The 20064-nt window shown below is 47.4% G+C and overlaps 1 protein-coding gene across 3 annotated transcripts in view; it reads right to left on the bottom strand.

Moving 5' to 3' along the window:
- STAM2 (signal transducing adaptor molecule 2) overlaps positions 1-18960 on the bottom strand; it is a 73553-nt gene extending 54593 nt beyond the window's left edge. For 2 of the 3 annotated variants that reach the window (XM_004619374.2, XM_055147326.1), the window contains exon 1: positions 18852-18960. In XM_004619374.2, the coding sequence (XP_004619431.2) occupies positions 18852-18891 (40 nt within the window). In that variant the 5' untranslated portion in view covers positions 18892-18960. The remainder of the gene's footprint in view (positions 1-18851) is intronic. The other variant, XM_055147333.1, reaches the window with a different exon arrangement.
- Between the last annotated feature and the right edge of the window lie 1104 nt (positions 18961-20064).

Below are 20064 nucleotides of genomic sequence, written 5' to 3'. Positions count from 1 at the left end.
CCTATATATTTATTGCAGCACTGTTCACAGTAGCCAAAATATGGAAACAACCCGAGTGCCCTAAAATAGATGACTGGTTAAAGAAACTTTGGTACATCTACACAATGGAATAGTATGCAGCTGTTAGGAGAGATAAAGTCATGAAATTTGCTTACAAATGGATAAACATGGAGAGTATCATGCTAAGTGAAATGAGTCAGAAAGAGAGGTACAGACATAGAGGGACTGCACTCATTTGTGGAGTGTAGGGTAGCATCATATGAGGCTGACACCCCAAGACGGTAGATACAAGGGCCGGGGAATTGTCCCATAGCTGGAAGAGTGCTTCATAAGCGGAGGGGAGAAGGCAGATGGAATAGAGAAGGGATCACTAAGAAAATGATGGCTGGAGGAATCAGACGGGATGGGAGATGCATGCTGAAAATAGATAATGGACCAAACATGATGACCTCTCGGTGTCTGGTCGAAAGCTATAATGCCCAAAAGTAGAGAGAGAGTATGGAGAATATTGTCTGCCATGGAGGCAGGGGGAAGGTGGGAAAGGGGGGTTATACCCAGGATATTGGTGGTGGAGGGATGGGTGTTTGATCATTGTGAGATTGTAACCCAAACATGAAAGCTTGTAACTATCTCACGGTGATTCAATAAAATTTTTTTAAAAAATTTCTTTAAATAAGTATAAAAAGCAAAATCCTAGAATGATGAATACAGTATGTCAATAACCCACCAGGAGCCTGAGGGACCCCTCAACCCACCCCTTAAAAAAAAAAAGACCCAAAAAAAGAAAAGTCAAAGATCATTAAGCCTATAACAAAACACAATATTAAAAAGGTACAGATTTTTGATACCATACATCAATACCGTGTGCATTTGGTTTTTGTTTTGGGGCCATACCCAGCAATGCTCAGGGGTTACTTCTGCAATCAAGAATTATTACGACAGGCTGAATGTCCTTAAGCCCAGGTTGTCTTTCCCGGGGCAACTCGGAAGGGGGCGGGTTGAGTTCCCCTCCCCGCCCCAAGCAGAACCCGGCAGCCAAGAACCTCCAGAACCCAACTGCTGCCATGCTCAAAGCCACTCTCCTCACGCTCGGACGAACCTCATCCAAGTGGGATCTGGCAGAAAAACCCAAGTATGGAGGGTCCCAGGACTGAGACCTCCAAGCCTGGTCGGATTGAGACTGGGCCTTCTCCTCCCCGCAGCTCCCCAGTTTTCTGGTAGCTTGGCAGTCACACCCACAAACTACCCCCCATGTAATCTCATCAACGGCCAAGATCCAGAGACTAAAACAAAGCTCCCAGAAGAGAGCAAGGAAGAATGCAGCAAGTACCAAGCTTGACCTCATACTCTTCATCACTTACATACCAAAAGTAGGACACATTTATTTGGTTTTAACATGCTTTCTTGTATTCTCTTACATATGGGCTTAAATGACTCCAAAATGAAACAAAACAACCTTCATACACTCCCCTCTTATTGTGGTGGGAAGGTGCTCAGTGGTGGGATTGGGGTTTGAATATTATCTGCAATGAATTATTGAGAACTACTTTATGAAAATAAAATATTAGACATATTAAAAACAAAAAAAAGAATTACTATAGCAGGCTCGGGGAACCTTTTGGGAGGCCGGGGTGGAGCCCAGTTAGTCACACACATGCCGGCATCTTTCCCCCTGCACTCTCTGGCCACTATACCAATCAATACCTTGGGGCTCAGTGAAAGCAGTGCTTAGATCTTAGAGGAAATTTTGTCATAAATTATTATGTATTAATGATTTTTACAAAAAACAATTATAGAATAGGAAAAAACTAACAAAACAATTTTTTTCAAAAGCAGATAAGCCGCAAAACAAAAGTACTAAGTAGCATTGATTTGGTATCTAACAGGAAACAACAGCTGGCAGCTCTGCTAAAGATATAAAAATGTTTGGGCTAATTCATTATAAACTAATTCCGCAGCAGCCAATTTTTCTCATTTATAAATAAATCATACATGCTTTCCACTATTTAAATCATCACGCAGAGCGAGAGCTCGGGGGCCACTCAGTGACAGCAGGCCAGAGAGGCCCAGGGCGCCATCCCGGCAGTTCATAGCTGCTCAGACACTGCTAGGTACAGCTCTGGTGGCCCCCAGCACGGCGAGGGAGGTCCCCCACAGCAAGAAACAACTCAACAGGCTTCACATCAGCGGCTATGGCACCAAACAAACAATAGCATCTTGGACATCGGTAGGCTGAGTCATGTGTGGTTTGATTCCTGGCACCACTGGGAGCAACTCGAGCTCAGAGCAGAGGCCACCACTGAGCATCACTAGGTGTGAGCCCCCACCACACACACACACACACACACACACACGAATAGACATCCACAACTAATAAATATATGTGCCTACTGAGTTTCTAGAAAATGTCGTTTAGATTAAAATAGTTAAATGTCTCATACTTCTCCCTGATAGGTTACACACACTTCACCTCCTGGATTACTTCAGATTCCACTAACAATCCCGGTGAGCATTCCAGAGCCTACTTCTGGGGCTGGAGAAATACTTGTCAACAGTGAAAGGTTTATCAACTCACAATGACCACAAATAATTCAAAATCAATCTTGCGATGAGACTCAGGGATTCTGGCAATGTGCAATCACGAGTCACTCCTCGGGCTGAAAGGGGGTCTCAAGTGGGAAAGCAGACGGAATTCCATTCCAGGGTGGGAGAGACAGTACAGCAGGCAGCACTCTCGCCTTGCACGAGGCTGACCCAGGTTTGATTCCTGGTAGCCCACATGGTCCCCAAGCACTGCCAGGAGTGATTCCTGAGTACCAAGCCAGGAATTACCCCTAAGCACTGTCGGGTGTGGCTCAAAAACCAAAAAGGGGGGGAAAGGTCCCATTCTAGAGTAACCAGGAAAAAGAGTTTCTTCATCTAATTCTCCTTCCCATTTAATGTTCTCATTGGTTTGGGGAATTTATTATTATTCTTTTTCCAGCAGTGCTGGGGTTCAAACCCAGGGTCTCACACATGCATGGCAATGACAGTACCACTGAATTACACACCCAGAATTGTGTTCTGCTCAGGCTGGGGTCCACACCCAGGGGAACTCAGGGTCACTCCTGATGGTGCTCTGGAGACCGTTTGCAATACAGGGGGTTGAGCCAGAGTTGGCTTCTTGCAAAGCAAACCCCTTAGCCCCTGGACTGTCTCTCTGAACTTATTCCCTAAATTTTTATTGATACAAATCTTCAGTTTATTCTAAGTAACAACAAAAATTCTACTTAAATTCCGTTGTTCATGGGGCTGGGGATCAACTGAGTTGGGAGGAGTCCTGGGACCCCCAAGCACCGCTGGTATGGCCCCAGAAACAAACTACAACATTTGTTATGATCCAAAATGAAAACTCAGGGATCCAGACTGCTGGGCCAGTTCAATTTTGCCACTCCACGGCACCCCTTGCCCAGCCCAGAACCAGAAGCAGCCCCTGACCACTTCCTAACTTAAAAATACATGCAACAAAACCCTTCTTACAGCTGCAAATATTAGCAGCTCAGAAATTAAGTGAATATTAACATTACAGAACAGCTTTGAAGCATGTTATCTATGCTAAACCATGTATAATTCAATTCACTTGAAATTTGAAATCAAGATTGCTCATTTTATAAATGAGGAACCTGAGACACAAGACAGGAACCAGCAAAACATCACAAGCTAATAAGAAAGAAATGAGGGGTTATCATCTGGGCCTAAAACTTAGCTCATGGTGTGTTTGAACACACTGAATTGTCACTTGCATGTGATTTCTGTTTGGAACTGCTACATCAGCTATTCCAATCAAGTTACTGTTTTACTGGGGTCACACCCAGCAGTGTGGGGAGCGGAGGAGGGAGGGAGCCTGGGGGCCGGCAACAAGGGATTGCTCTCAGGCCCTGGACATACCAGGCACGGCACTACCAGCTGAGCCACGTTCTGGCCAAGCAATTAGTGTTTCGTCTGTCTTTGTATGAACACTTCAATGCCTGTACTTCCTCTTCCACTAGAGAAGAGACCAGGCAGTACGCTGTGTCAAGCCCACTGACTCCGTCATCTGACAACGCCACACGCTCTGGGGGATAGAAAGCATAATCGCCACCCTTCACGTGTCATCGTCATTTCTTAGGAAAATCAGAAAGAGCCGAGAGAACCAGCACAAAGGGTAGACACGAAGGAGAGGGGAAATAAGGTGGCAGGCAGGGGAGGGGAGGCAGCTGGAGAGGGTGGCAGGACGGAAACGGAACACTGGTGGTGGGGAATGTGCACTGGTGAAGGGGTGGGTATTGGGACATTGTATGACTGAAACCCAGTCATAAACAACCTTGTGACTGTGTGCCACATGATGATTCGATTACTTTTAAAGGGGGGGAGGGGGCTGGAGCTCATGCTTGGCATGCAGGAGGTCCCAAATTCAATCTCAAGCACCGCATGGTCCCAAGTGCCACTGGGAGTGACTCCAAGCTCTGATCAGGAGCAGCCTGCAAGCACTGAGCCCTGGGCAAAGTACGAACAAGGAAACAACCAAGGCAAGAGGGCACCAGGGTAACTGCCTGACCTGGGCAGACTGAGGGCCTCACTCCACACACTCCACCTGTGAGGGACTGCCAGAGACTGGCTCTGCCCTGGTGGAATGAGGACCCAGCACCCTCAAAGTACAGAAGACTTGCTTCCTATGCCCATCTCGAGATTAGCTTACAAGCCTTAAGGCAGATCATCTCCACGCAAAGCTGCCGCTCTGCTCTCCTTTGCAGTGTCAATTTAAATGATGACCAGGCTTTTGAAAGCTGTAAAGACTCGACACGGCAGGCACTAGAGGCTATCATGCTCGGTGCAATCAGTCCGAAGAGGACAGAAACGGAAGGATCTCTCTCATCTGAGACACAGTAGGGTGGCACCAAAGGGTCAAAGGCAGCATGGTTGGAGAACTAAGCCCCACTAGTGAGTTGGGGGGAAGAGGGTTCAGAAGGAGGGATGCTGAGGTCCTTGGGAGAGGGGAGGTGGGCACACTGGTGAAGGTTGTGGTACTGGAATTATGTGCATGAAAAACCATCATTAATAGTAATATAAATGACAGAATCTTAATTTAAAGAAAAAAAACCTTTAAAAATTAAGTGAGAAAAAAAAGAAGATGACTGTTGGACCAGAAAGAGCTCAAAGGGCTGGAGCTAGTGCTTTGCACACGGGATACCCAAGTTCGATCCTGGCACCCCATGGTCGCTGGTGTAGCCTCTGACCACCATCAGATATGGCCCCCAACAAAAAATCAGACTGAGAAAGTTATCACTGTATCACTGTCACTGTCATCCTGTTGCTCATCGATTTGCTTGAGCGGGCACCAGTAACGTCTCCATTGTGAGACTTGTTATTGTTTTTTGGCATATCGAATATGCCACAGGGAGCTTGCCAGGCTCTGCCGTGTGAGCAAGATAGTCTCGGTAGCTTGCCAGGCTCTCCGAGAGGGACGGAGGAATCAAATTCAGGTTGGCTGCGTGTAAGGTGAATGCCCTACCCGCTGTGCTATCAAAAAAAACAAAAAAAAAAAAGTCCAGGGCATAGCTCAGTGATATGTATGAGCCCTGGGTTTCAGTCACAGAACCAAAATGAGAAAAAAGGAAAGAAAAAGTTAAGCAACAAGTGAGTATTCCTGAGCAAGTAAGTACCCAGCATCGACAGTCGTAGATAAACACACACTCAAACCACAAGGGAAATTCCAAAAACCACAGGACCACATACGATTTGTGACAGAAAACTGAAATGATAGGAGCTGCAATAAACAGGGTGGCGCCTTCAGAACATCCTCATTCCCAGGCCAAGGTCCATCACTGACCCCCCACAGTCCCACTGTTCCACTAAGTACAACACTCACCACCAAGAGCCCCGGGAGGATACATTTTCAAATATGACTCCAGGGCTGCAGGGGACAGCTCTGGTGACAGCGCACATGCTGTAGGAGTCAAGTCCTGGGCTCAGTCCTGGGTAAGGAGCTGACCCCAAGCACCAGCAGGTGTAGGAGCCTGAGCACTGCCAGTGTCTGGCCTTGGTGGCGCAAGCAGCAGCCCTGCACCCAGTGACCTCTAAGCGAAAGGCACTTCCCGGGCCAGAGTGTGCAGGGCACTGGCCTTGAACGCTGCATTCTTGGCTCCAGTTCCCCATGCCACATATGGTCCCCGAAACACACCAAGAGTGATCCCTGAACACAGAACCAGGCGGAATCCTTGAGCACACCGGCATGGCCTAACAACCAAACCAAAGACAGTATTTCCCCTACAATCATCCATCCTAAGTGCTCTCAGCATTGTTAAGCGAAGCATGGCACATGCCAAGATTAAACAGAGTTTTTAGTACAGACTGCTAAGATCATGCATCCTGTGACATATGAAACTGCTGCAGGTAACAGAAATTAGTTCAAATCCCTACAATTCTGAGTCACGGACCAGATACAGCTTAGCGGCAGAGTACTTGCCTCGCCCTAAGGCCCAGAGTTCATTCCCTGGCACTGCGTGGCCCCAGCACTGCCAAGTTCAGCCGTGGTGGGCTCTAGCCCCGACAAAGTGGAGAGTGGTCCCTGCTGGATAACACTGATTTGTCCTTACTCCTCCCGCAGGGAAGTAAGTTTATGACTTACTTCCATCACAGTGCTCCCAAAGCACATCCAATTCCATGATGAGGCACTAATAATCCTATATTGCTTTTCTCTTTCCTTTATGTCCTTTGGTTTAGCAATGCCCTTTTTGTATAGACACAGGAAGACAGCTGATGCTATGCTTCTGTAACACGAGAGTTAATTTGCTCTGAATAATATTTACTCCTAAGCATCCATCGTATTTACTTGCTTAAGCCTCGGTCGCTGTTATTTCCTAACACCCGCAAAAGAAAGGTACTAACTAACAAGGGCTTTAGATGGACCCAGATCAAACTGTGAACTACCTGGCACAGTAAAGGGCCAAGCTAAGTGCTGTACGAATAATTGTAAGAGCACAGTCATGGAACAAACTCTGTCATGACCCTAAAAGAAGTAACTCAACAAGGACCCTGCTGGGGTTGGGAAAGACTAACCTGGCCTGAGAACTGTGGTCTGGGATATATAGCAAGATGTCCTCAGGGAGAGCCACGCTTTAAGCTTAATGTACCTCTTAATGTGTTCATACAAAATGACTAGAAACATCAATATTTAATATGCTTGTTTAAATGGATTACTTGCTAAGGAAAGAAGAAAGCAGTAGACCTTTAGATGGAATCCCACCCTTGAGGGATCTTCCTGGTAATCTAGAGTCCCTGAGTTAATCTCCTAGAAGAACTTCCCTGAAGGAGTGGCTTTACATCTGTTTATTGTTTTGATAATGTTCAACCCCACCTATGTGTACTCCCACCCTTCAGGATTTCTACATAAATAATGCTGTGAATGTGAAATAAAGGGTCACTAATTACCAACCAGCCTGGGGCCCTGTTCCTTGTTGCTTCGTTTGCCCATCACACTCGCCCATCACCAAGAATGGTTCTTGGCCACCAAATGCCCGCACAACCCACACCCACACTTTTTGAACTCACAGGACCCTATTTTTTTTTTTTTTTTTTTTTTTTTTTTTGCTTTTTGGGTCACACCTGGCAATGCACAGGGGTTACTCCTGGCTCATGCACTCAGGAATTACTCCTGGCGGTGCTCGGGGGACCATATGGGATGCTGGGATTCGAACCCGGGTCAGCCACGTGCAAGGCAAACACCCTACCCGCTGTGCTATTACTCCAGCCCCCAGGACCCTATTTTTTTTTAAGCAAAAGAAAATGCCATTACAATTCTCGGGCTGCTCGTAAGCAAGAAGACATGTACTGATCGTGGAAGTTTTCAGCTACACTAAATAGCAGCGCTTCCAGGGTGGGTGTAAGTGAACACAGGAGGGCCAGCTCAGGGCTTATAATGCCTCACAAGCACGAGGCAGGAAGCCAATCCCACGCGCCACCCTGGCAGTGCTGCTGAGACACCCGGCGTCAGCGATTCCCAGTTAAACTACAGAAAGAGTTTTATGTGTAAGCAACGCAACGATGGCCTAACCTCTGGAACACACCACAGTCCCAAAGATGTGATGAAAGCTGTGCCAGGGGCTGGAAGTAAGAATTCTGGTGAGCAGCTATGAGCGCCGGTTACCTGGGGAGTGCGCCACAAGCAGTGACCCCGGGCCAGGGACGGGCTCAGCAGGAGATTCTCCTCCTTGAATGCTCAGTAGGAGAGCATTCTTCTTCTAGATGACTTGCTTGCACATGCAAGGCTCTGCATTCTGTTCCCAGACCACCACAACAAAAGGACTGTGACATGAGTGAGCACGGGGCCAAGATGTGAGCCCTGCAATCTGCAGAGTGAAGCCACCAACCAGCACAGTGAAAAGTACATGCACAGGGAGCAGGAATGGTAGCAGTGTGGCCAACCAGGGTTCGACCTCCAGCACTGTATAAGGGCCCCCCAGCCCTGCCAAGAGTACAGAGCCAGAAGTAAGCTCTGAGCACTGCTGGGTATGGCCCCGAATTAAGTAATATAAAAAAGACAGTAAGTCCCTCACCGCTGAAAACGTTACAGCATACCCCTCTATGCTGTCATATGCAGCGGAGGTCAACTCAGTCATGACTCTACCATTCCTGGGATCTTCAGCTTCCTACAAGCAGATTTCTGCTCCGGGGGGCCACAAGAACAGATTTAACGAGCCGACACCAGGGAATGTGGTTTAATGAACACAATCTACAGCACAGATACCACCAGCAGTGAAAAAAATGCCAGGCTTCCAGTGAGTACTAAATGCACAGCCAGGTGACCCCGCCCAGCAACCCCCGGGACACTCTCCCAACGGCTCGCAGGCAACGGGGGCTCCCCTGGAACCCCCCAACCCCCTGCGCCGCGTTGCGTGCAAACGCCTTTCCACTCCTCTATAACGCCCGAACTGTCCATCAGGTAATCTCCGTGACCCCGCCCACCCCTATCTACCCAGCCCTGTGCCCAGAGAGATTACTGGGGGCGTGGCCTGTATTTCAGGGGGTGTGGCCTCAAAGGGGCGTGGCCAGTGCCAGAGCGGCAGCCCGTCCACAGTTGTGATTTTCCTTACATTATACTCTCTATAACCTATTTCTTCGAAAATCACCCTGGCCATCTCAATCATTCTTTGCCAAATAGTCCTTTAGCTGACTTGAACTTCACAAAAGCTCTCAGTGAACAATAGAATGTGCACAAACTCCTCGTCCAAACAACATGGCCTTAAGTCATCACTAGAGGCCCCACACAAACCAAGAGGAGCGCCTGAGAGTAAGGAAGTATTCTAGAATTGGAACAAGGCTACCATCATCAACTCAGCACAAACAGAATCCCCCCTGCAGAAAGAGGGAACAGGGATAGACAACTAGAAGGTTCCAACTCTAGACTTCCATAACAATATGAAGAAACAGTGAAAATCCCCTCCACGAAGAGAAGATCAAGAAAAGATTCCAGAAATCTCCACAGGGTCTACCCACATACAGGACCTCTCAGAAAAAGAATTCAGAGAGGAAATCTTGAAGACGGTTGATGTACTCAAAGCAACCATGGAACAGACATCCAATAAATTAAGAGAGGATATGAATGATGCTTTGGAAGAGTCAACCAAGAAAATGCAGGAAGAAATGAGATCAGAAATTTAAAAGCTACGAACAGATGTCACAAAGCTACGCACAGAAGTCACACAAATAAGGATTCGGTAGATGAATTAAAAATCTCAGTAGGTGCCCTCAATAGTAGAATGACTACAGCCGAAGAGAGAATCAGTGAGCTTGAAGATGAGCTGCAGAAAGCTTACAGACAACAACAAATAATGGCAAAAGACCTCAAAATGGCTATAGAGCGAATCAGAGTCCTTGGGGATGACTTCAAGAGAAATAACATAAGAATCATTGGAGTACCAGAAGCACAGGGAAGTAACCCCAATGAAAAAAACACAGTCAAAGACATCATTGCTAAGAAATTCCCAGAGCTGGAGAAGGCAGGCATCCAGATACAAGGAGTCCGAAGAGTGCCAGCAAAAAGAGACCCGAATAAAAAGACTCTAAGGCATATCATAGTCAGAATGACAGAGGCTGTGGATAGAAACACAATTCTGCAAGCAGCAAGGTCAAAGAAGGAAATCACATACAAAGGAGCACCCCTCAGATTTACAGCAGACCTGTCAGAGGAAACCCTCCGAGCCCGGAGACAATGGTGGGACATAGTGAAAAAACTCAACAAAATGAACGCCTCACCAAGAATACTTTACCCAGCTAAACTCTCACTCAAACTCGAAGGAACCATACACTATTTCTCGGATAAACAACAGCTCAGGAACTTCACAGACTCAAAACCAAACTTAAAAGGACTAAAGGGGCTATTGTAAGTCAAGGAAGAACCGCACAAGAACAACAAACCCCACAGAAAGATGACACAAAACCCCATGACAATAATCTCTCTCAATGTCAATGGCTTAAATGCACCAATTAAGAGTAACAGAATGGCAAAATGGATTCGGAAACTAAACCCAACATTCTGCTACCTGCAACAAACACACCTGAACAGTCAGAGCAAACATAGACTCAAAGTCAAAGGGTGGAAAACAATCCTTCAAGCAAACAATTCCCTCAAAAAAGCTGGGGTGGCCATACTAGTATCGGACAACATAGATTTCAGGTTGAAAAAGATTAGGAGGGACAACGAAGGTCACTTCCTATTTATCAAGGGATATGTGCAACAGGAAGAAATCACACTCTTAAACGTATATGCACCTAATGAGAGACCGGCTAAATACTTAAAACAACTCCTAGCAGACTTTAAGGAGGACATCACTAACAGCACAATAGTAGTCGGAGACTTCAACACTGCCCTATCACCTCTAGATAGATCGACAAGAACAAAACTCAGCAAGGAAACACGGACTCTGAAGGAAGAAATAGAAGAGAGAGACCTAATAGACTTATACAGGGCTTTACACCCCCAAAAGAAAGAATACACATTCTTTTCCAGTGCACATGGAACATTTTCCAAAATAAACCATGTACTGGGCCACAAAACATATCTCAATAAAAAATCAGAAAAATAGACATTATATCAACTATTTTCTCAGACCACGATGCGCTGAAGATAGAAGCTAATCACACACAGACGCAAAGAATCAAAACAAACTCCTGGAAATTAAACAGCTCAGTGTTGAACAAAGAGTGCGTCAGGAAGGAAATCAAGGAAGAAATTAAGAGATACCTCGAAACAAATGAGAATGAAGAAACAAGCTACCAAAACTTATGGGACGCAGCTAAAGCTATGTTAAGGGAAAAATTTATAGCTCTGCAAGCATTCCTTAGGAAGGAAGAAAGCGCCCACATAGATAGCTTGACTTCACAGCTCAAGGCCTTAGAAAAGGACCAGAAAAAGGAACCCAAACCAGACTGAAGAAAAGAAATAATAAAAATCAGAGCAGAGGGGCTGGAGCAATAGCACAGCGGGTAGGGCGTTTGCCTTGCACTCGGCCGACCCGGGTTCGATTCCCAGCATCCCATATGGTCCCCTGAGCGCCGCCAGGGGTAGTTCCTGAGTGCAGAGCCAGGAGCAACCCCTGTGCATCGCCGGGTGTGACCCAAAAAAAAGCAAAAAAAAAAAAAAAAAAAAATCAGAGCAGAAATTAACAACATGGAAACCCAGAAACAATCACGAAAGGTCAATGAAACCAAGAGCTGGTTCTTTGAGAAAATAAACAAGATTGATAAACCACTAGCAAGACTCACAAAGAAAGAGAGAGAGAACCTTAATAAACCGAATCAGGAATGAAAAGGGGGATATCACAACAGAAACCAACAAAATTCAAAAGATCGTCAGAGACTACTTCGAAAGTCTTTATGCCACGAGGGCTGGAGCAATAGCACAGCAGGTAGGGCGTTTGCCTTGCACGCGGCCGACCCGGGTTCGATTCCCAGCATCCCATATGGTCCCGTGAGCACTGCCAGGGCTGATTCCTGAGTGCAGAGCCAAGAGTAACCCCTGTGCATCGCCAGGTATGACCCAAAAAGAAAAAAAAAAAAAGGAAGTCTTTATGCCACGAAACATGAGAACCTAAAAGAAATGGATGAATTCCTTGATTCCTACAATCTCCCAAGACTGAACCAAGAAGGCTTGAAATACCTAAATAAACCATTAATATCAAGGAAATTGAAACTGTAATCAAAAATCTCCCCAAAAACAAAAGCTCAGGTCCAGATGGATTCACTGGTGAATTCTTCCAAACATTTAAAGAAGACCTGTTGCCAATTCTCCTCAAGCTTTTCCAGGAAATTGAAAAAAATAGGAACTCTCCCAAACAGTTTCTATGAAGCACACATCTCCCTAATACTAAAAGCAAACAAAGACACCACCAAGAAAGAAAATTATAGACCAATATCCCTGATGAACACCGATGCGAAGATCCTCAACAAAATATTAGCAAATAGGATCCAACAACTCATCAAAAAGATCATACACCATGACCAAGTGGGATTCATCCCAGGTATGCAAGGATAGTTTAACATTCGGAAATCAATCAACATAATCCATCATATCAACAAAAGTAAAGATAAAAACCATATGATCATATCAACAGATGCAGAGAAAGCATCTGACAAGATCCAACATTCGTTCATGATGAAAACCCTCACCAAAATGGGTTTTGAAGGAACTTTCCTCAAGATAGTCGAAGCCATGTACCACAAGCCTACGGCAAGCATTATCCTCAATGGGGAAAAACTAAGGAACTTCCCTCTAAGATCAGGAATGAGACAAGGATGCCCGTTCTCACCACTTCTCTTCAATATAGTACTGCAAGTACTTGCGATAGCTGTTAGACAAGAAGAAGAGATTAAGGGCATCCAGAAAGGAAAGGAAAAAATCAAACTCTCACTATTCGCAGACTATGATATGATACTATACCTAGAGAAGCCTAAATCCTCTACTAAGAAACTCTTGGAAACAATAGACTTATACAGTAAAGTTGCAGGCTATAAAATCAATACCCAAAAATCCATGGCCTTCCTATATGCAAACAATGAGACAGGAAAGGGACATGAAAAAAGCAATCCCATTCAAAAATCGTGCCCCAGAAAATCAAGTACCTCAGAATCAGCTTAGCCAAGGAAGTAAAAGACCTCTACAAAGAAAACTATAAGACGCTACTCCATGAAATAAAAGAGGACATGAGGAAATGGAAACATATACTCTACTCATGGATAGGGAGAATCAACATTGTCAAAATGGCAATACTCCCCAAAGCATTATACAGATTTAACGAGATCCCTATAAGGATACCCATGACATTCTTCAAAGCAATGATCAAGCAATCCTGAAATTCATATGGAACAACAAACGCCCAGGGATAGCTAAAACAATTCTTGGGAAAAAGACGATGGAAGGCATCACCCTCCCCAACCTTAAACTTTACTACAAAGCGGTAATAATCAAAACAACATGGTACTAGAACAAAGGCAGTGCCTCAGACCAATGGAACAAGGTGGAATATCCCTACACACAACCCCAAATGTATGAACATCTAATCTTTGATAAGAGAGCAAGAGATGTGAAGTGGAGCAAGGAAAGCCTCTTTAACAAATGGTGCTGGCACAACTGGACAACCACATGCAAAAGAATGGGCTTAGATCTCGACCTGACACCATGCACAAAAGTCAGATCAAAATGGATTAAAGACCTCAACATCAGACCACAATCCATAAGGTACATTGAGGACAAGGTCGGCAAAACCCTCCACGATACTGAAGATAAAGGTATCTTCAAAGATGACATACAACTGACCAACCAAGTGGAAACAAGAGATAAACAAATGGGACTACATTAAACTAAAAAGCTTCTGCACCGCAAAAGATACAGTGACCAGAATACAAAGACAATCTACAGAATGGGAAAGGATATTTACACAATACCCATCAGATAAGGGGTTGATATCAAGGGTATATAAGGCACTGGTTGAACTCTACAAGAAGAAAACATCCAACCCCATCAGAAAATGGGGCAAAGAAATGAACAGAAACTTTCCCAAGGAAGAGATACGGATGGCCAAAAGGCACATGAAAAAGTGCTCTACATCACTAATCATCAGGGAGACGCAGATCAAAACAACCATGAAATACTACCTCACACCACAGCGACTGGCACACATCCAAAAGAACAAAAGCAACCGCTGTTGGAGAGGATGTGGTGAGAAAGGGACCCTTCTACACTGCTGGTGGAAATGCCAACTGGTTCAGCCCTTTTGGAAAACAATACGCGCTTCTCAAAAAATTAGAAATTGAGCTCCCATTTGACCCAGCAATACACTGCTGGGAATATATCCCGGAGAAGCAAAAAAGTATAGTCGAAATGATATCTGCACTTATATGTTCATCGCAGCACTGTTTACAATAGCCAGAATCTGGAAAAAACCCGAGTGCCCTTAGAACAGATGACTGGTTAAAGAAACTTTGGTACATCTATACAATGGAATACTATGCAGCTGTTAGAAAAAATGAAGTCATGAACTTTGCATATAAGTTATCAACATGGAAAGTATCATGCTAAGTGAAATGAGTCAGAAAGAGAGAGACAGACATAGAAAGGTTGCACTCATCTGTGGAATATAAAATAACAGAGTAGGAGACTAACACCCTAGAATAGTAGAAATAAGTACCAGGAGGTTGACTCCATGGCTTGGAAACTGACCTCACATTCTGGGGAAAAGGCAGCTCAGATAGAGAAGGGAACACCAATTAAAATGGGGTTGGAGGCCACTCGGGGGAAAGGTGATGTGTGCTGAAAGTAGAATAGAGACTGAACACAATGGCCACTCAACACCCCTATTGCAAACCACAACACCCAATTGGAGAAAGAGAACAAAAGGGAATACCCTACCACAGAGGCAGGGTGGGATGGGGGGAGATCGGATTGGGGGGTGGGAGGGATGCTGGGTTTACTGGTGGTGGAGAATGGGCACTGGTGAAGGGATAGGTTCTTGAACATTGTATGAGGGAAACTTTTTTTTTTTTTGCTTTTTGGGCCACACCCAGCGATGCTCAGGGGTTACTCCTGGCTTTGCACTCAGGAATTACTCCTATGGGTTGCCGGGGATCAAACCCGGGTCGGCCGTGTGCAAGGCAAACGCCCTACCCGCTGTGCTATCGCTCCGGCCCCGAGGGAAACACTTTTGAGAACGAAAATGTATAAATCTGTAACTGTACCCTCACGGTCACTAATTAATTAATTAATTAGTTAATTAATTAATTAAATGCACAGAGCCAGAAACCAGCAGGAACAGTCACCAGGACGGAGAGAGGAGAGGAGAGGCTATGCAAATGAGGACGAAGGCAGAGGCAGGCCAGGCAGGTCCTGACTCAGGGAGGAGGCAAGAGACTAGAAAAACTGGGTCTGGAGCAATACTACGGCAGGTAGGATGTGTCTGCCTTGCACGCAGCTGACCCAGGCTTGATCCCTGGCACCTCATCATGGTCCCCCAGAGCACCACCAGGAGTAGCCCCTGGGCATTACCAAGCGTGGCCCCCAAAATAAAATAAACAAAAAAAGTCTAGAAAAACTCGGTACAGGACCTAAGGAAACAAGATCCTCCCTTCGACCACTCAGAGCCAGATCTCTCACTGTGGCGCAACCCTCTCAGTGCTCCACTTTTCCCAAGGAATTCCAGAGAACAGAGGCCACACCAGGATCAATCTAGGATGACAGACCCCAGTGCCGAGTGCCGACATCCCCTCCACTGCAGAACTGAAGAGTGACATGCGAAAATGTGCATATAGTTTCTCCCCCGTAACCTGCCCCAACACATTACAGTTCCCAAGAAATTGAACAGAAGGAAAATCAAATACAGATTTGGAAAAAATGCAATTAATTATTTCTAGAGTACTAACACTACCATATCTAACACAGCCTCCAGGGCTGAGATTCTGTCTCTAAGGAAAAATCAGAAGGCACCAGAAACCCTTCCCTCGGAGCCTCCAGGCCGCTTCTATTTCACAAGCTGGGTACCATTAACTGCACACTAGATTTTCTGTCCGGGTGGGGACGGTGCCCTCCATGAGACTCTACATCTGCAAAAGGGACAGGATTTCCTCTGTAAGGTCCTTCCAAGAGGACCAGAGTGGTAATACGGTGGGTAAGGCACTTGCCTTGCAATTCAGTTCATTGCCCTGGGCATCCCATAGGATCCCCGGAGCACCTCCAAGAGTGATTTCTAGTTACAGAACCAGGAGTGACCCCTGAGCATCCCTGGGTGTGGGGGGAAAAAAAAAAAAGAAACAAAAAAATCCTTCCAATATGCATGAGATTCTGCAGGTAAATTCCTGAAGGTGACAGTGCTGACAGGACAGAGGGAAGGAAGAGGACAGTGCTGGCACTGTCATGGAGTAGTGTCCAGCTGCAGGTCCTGGTCTTCTCTTCCAGGATACAACCGCCTACATGAAGACTGAAAGCATCTTGTGTGGGTGCAGTAGTAGAGTCACACTACACAACAACTGTCTATGTGTGCATGTGTGTTCTCCTTTTAGACTGGGTTACTTGAGGAGAGATTCAGTCTACTAATTTTGTATGCTGTGTCTCCAGTCCTTAGCATGATGTCTGATACATGTTGATCATACAAGGCATGTGTATTAAAGGAAAGGTGAACACAGGTAAAACAAACACAAGACAATGTTAATAAAAATCTGGGTGGGAGGGAAAGCCAATAATAATGAAAGGGACATTTCTGTGGTACCTAAAGTTACTGGAAACAAAGACCTGACTGTCTTGAGGGTGGTGACGATCCTGGTTCAAAGCCCAAGCACGGCTAGGAGTAACCCTGAGCACAAAGTCAGCCGTGAGCACCTGGTGTGGCCTTAAGACAAACAAGCTCACAAGACCAAACGGGGTTGAGGAGAGAGTTCAAGTGGCTGAACAGATCTATCTTTTGCTTGGAGGAGGCCTGGTTCCACCCTAGCTACCAGCTACTAGACTGGTCCCCGGAGCCTGCAGGCAGTGACAGTCTCCCCACCCCACCCCCAAAGACACAGTCAGGAATAGTTCCCTAGGACTGCCAAGCATGGCCCCCAAACAAACTAAATAAAACTTGAAGGCAAAACAGGAAGAGCACCTCTACCCAAGTTTTCAATCAGAAAGCTTTTAGGAAAAATTTCAGGTTAAGAAACCATTCAAACAATAGTCAGGAGCATTGGTCCACGGTTGGAAGCCTGCCTCAAATGCTGGGGGACAAGGCAGCTGGGATAGAGAAGGGACCACTATGACAAAGATAGCAGGAAATGATCACTCTGGATAAGAACTGCGTGCTCAAACAGGTAAGGGAACAAACAAGAAAACCTCAGTATCTGTATTGCAGACCATATGCCTAAAAGGTGGGGTGGGGATAGAGGAAGGGGAGGGAGGGAGGAAGGGAAGGAGGGAGGCAGGGAGGGAGGGAGGGAGGGAGGGAGGGAGGAAGGAAGGAAGGAAGGAAGGAAGGAAGGAAGGAAGGAAGGAAGGAAGGAAGGAAGGAAGGAAGGAAGGAGGGAGTCTGTCATGGGGGAAGGGGAACTGGGGAACTGGGGACACTGGTGCTGGGAAATGTGCACTGGTGGAGGGACGGGTGTTGGATCTTTGCATGCCTGAAACCCAATTATGAACAACCTTGTGACTGTGTCTCACGGTGATTGAATTTAAAAATAAAATAAATTTTTAAAAAAGAGTCCATTCTACAGTTTAAATCTAAAAACCTTATTCTCTTTTGCCCCTTGTTTTCTCTCAACAAGACAAAACGGATGTCTTCACAATAATAAAAAAAGGTACAGGTCTCAACTGTAACCACGGAAGAAACTGTTAGCTGCTTCCTAAATGTATGCCCCTCACCAGTGCTAAACTATCAAGAAAAAGGCTGAGGAGGGCCAGAGACTGAACAGTGGGTAGAGTGCTTGTCTTGCTCGCGGCCAACCTAGGTTCCATGCTGGACCACATATGGTCCACAGAGCCCACAAGGAGAGAGCCCCGAGCGCAAAGTCAGAAATAAACCGTGAGCCCTCCTCCAGCCACCCCCCCCCCACACACACACAATTTGATGAATGAAAAAAAAAAAAGATTAAAGAACATTCAAGGAGGGCCAGAGACACAGTAGAGTGGGTAAGGCTCTCGCCTTGCACGGGACAATCCGGTTGGGTCCAGGCTCAAGCTCAGTACGGAATACAGTCCCCAGGGCCCCTCCAGAGGTAACCCCGTGCCCAGAGCCAGGTAGTAAACCCTGAACACCGCCAGGTGTAGCCCGCCCTCCTTCCAAAGGGAAACCTAAGGATCTGAACCATAAGCTGTAAGGACCATGAATGAAACAATCCTATTTTCCTAAGCTCCCCCGAGCTACAAAAATTTAAAACCTGCGGCTGCTCAGGCCTGCTTGGAGACCAGCTTTAAGCCACCAGTCCGGCGCGCGCGCCCTCCGTGCACGGTCACACTTGCAACGACTGTCAATCCTGCACCTGAGCTGCCGGGGCTCCGGGCGTCTGCCGGGAGGAACAGGCCCTTTCCCTGGAACTGAGTGGGGGCGAGCAGAGGTGCAGGTATGCACGGCGGCTGCAGCGACCGACGGTCCCCCCGCCCACCCCAGCAGGATGCTTCGCTAAGTGGGAAGTTTGGATCCCCAACTCTGCACCGCTTCGTCAGCCCAGGCCAGCCAGGCGGTCACCGGGTGCTCCCGGCGCCGCCCCCTCGCGGCGCCCCCAGGGCTCCCCCGGGGAGGGCCCCACCGAGACGCCGCGGCCGCCGCCCACCTCCTAGCATGACAGAAACGCCCGCCCGGAGCCGGGCCCAGCCTTACCCACGTCCTGCTCGAAAGGGTTGGCGCCGAACAGAGGCATGACGGCGGCGCCGCGGCGGCGCTCGGCTGAGGCTCGGCGGCTCCGGGTGGGCGGGGCGCGGCCGCTTCCTGGTCGGCCCGGCCCCGCGTCGGCCACTTCCGCCCGCGCAGCTGCCCGCGCCCTGCCTGTCAGGCCCGAGCCGGGTCGGCGCCCCGCGCCCAGCTCCCCTCCCTCGGAGAGCCCCTCCCGCCCAAGGGGGAGACCATCCTCTCCGAGCCCCGGTCGGCGTCGCCCACCGCGGGGGTCGGTGACAGTCCCAGTCCCAACAGGGAGCAGGCGATCGTCTTGGACACCGCAGCATGCTTAGGACCCCTCCTTCCCTGGGAGCCACGGAGTGGAGGGGTGGGGTCCTTTGGAGCCGGAAGTTGTCGGCGCTGGGAAGGCCCGAAGCTGCAGTGGCGCTGGCGGCCCGGCAGGGGGCGCGGTGGCTCGGATTTGTCCGCTGCGGGCGTGACCGGCTCGCCCAAGCCATCTTGACCGTCTGTTTGGTTGCTGATCCCTGGTCCCAGGCGCCAGTGGGCGTGCGCGGCCTTGGCGCTTCCCGGTCTTGTAGCCCTGGAAAGGGTCTGAGAGCCGAGGTGGCTTCCGAGAAGGGTTTGCCCCGGTCCTGGGCAGTTAAACGACCTGCGCACCCTCACTTAGCCGGTGTCCCATGAGCCACACTTTTGCATGCTCCTAACTTTTTTTTTTTATTAGTGAATCACCGTGAGACAAAGTTACAGACTTACAGGTTTTCATCCTTACGTTTCAGTCATACAATGATCGAGTACCCATCCCTCCACCAGTGCCCATTTTCCACCACCAATGGTCCCAGCATCCCTCCCATTACCCCCACTCTGTCCCCTTCACCCCACCCTACCTCTCTGGCAGGGCATTCCCATTTGCTCGCTCTCTCTTTTTGGGTGTTGAGGTTTGCTACAGAGGTATTAAGTATGCATCTTGTTCGGTCTATAGTCTATTTTCAGCCCATATCTCCCATCCCTAGTGGGACACCTAGCACCCTTTGCTTGGTGATCCCTTCTCTATCAGAGCTGCTTCTTCACCTAGCATGTGAGGCCAGCTTCCAAGCTGTGGAGTAATCCTCCTGGTACTTATCTCTACTATTCTTGGGTGTTAGTCTCCCATTCTATTACTTTGTATTCCACAAATGAGTGCCATCTTTCTATGTTAGAA

The sequence above is a fragment of the Sorex araneus genome, chromosome 1, assembly GCF_027595985.1.
Source record: "Sorex araneus isolate mSorAra2 chromosome 1, mSorAra2.pri, whole genome shotgun sequence".
Taxonomy (NCBI): domain Eukaryota; kingdom Metazoa; phylum Chordata; class Mammalia; order Eulipotyphla; family Soricidae; genus Sorex; species Sorex araneus.
The sequence above is the reverse complement of the archived record's forward strand: the minus strand, read 5'-3'. Positions and strand labels throughout refer to the sequence as shown.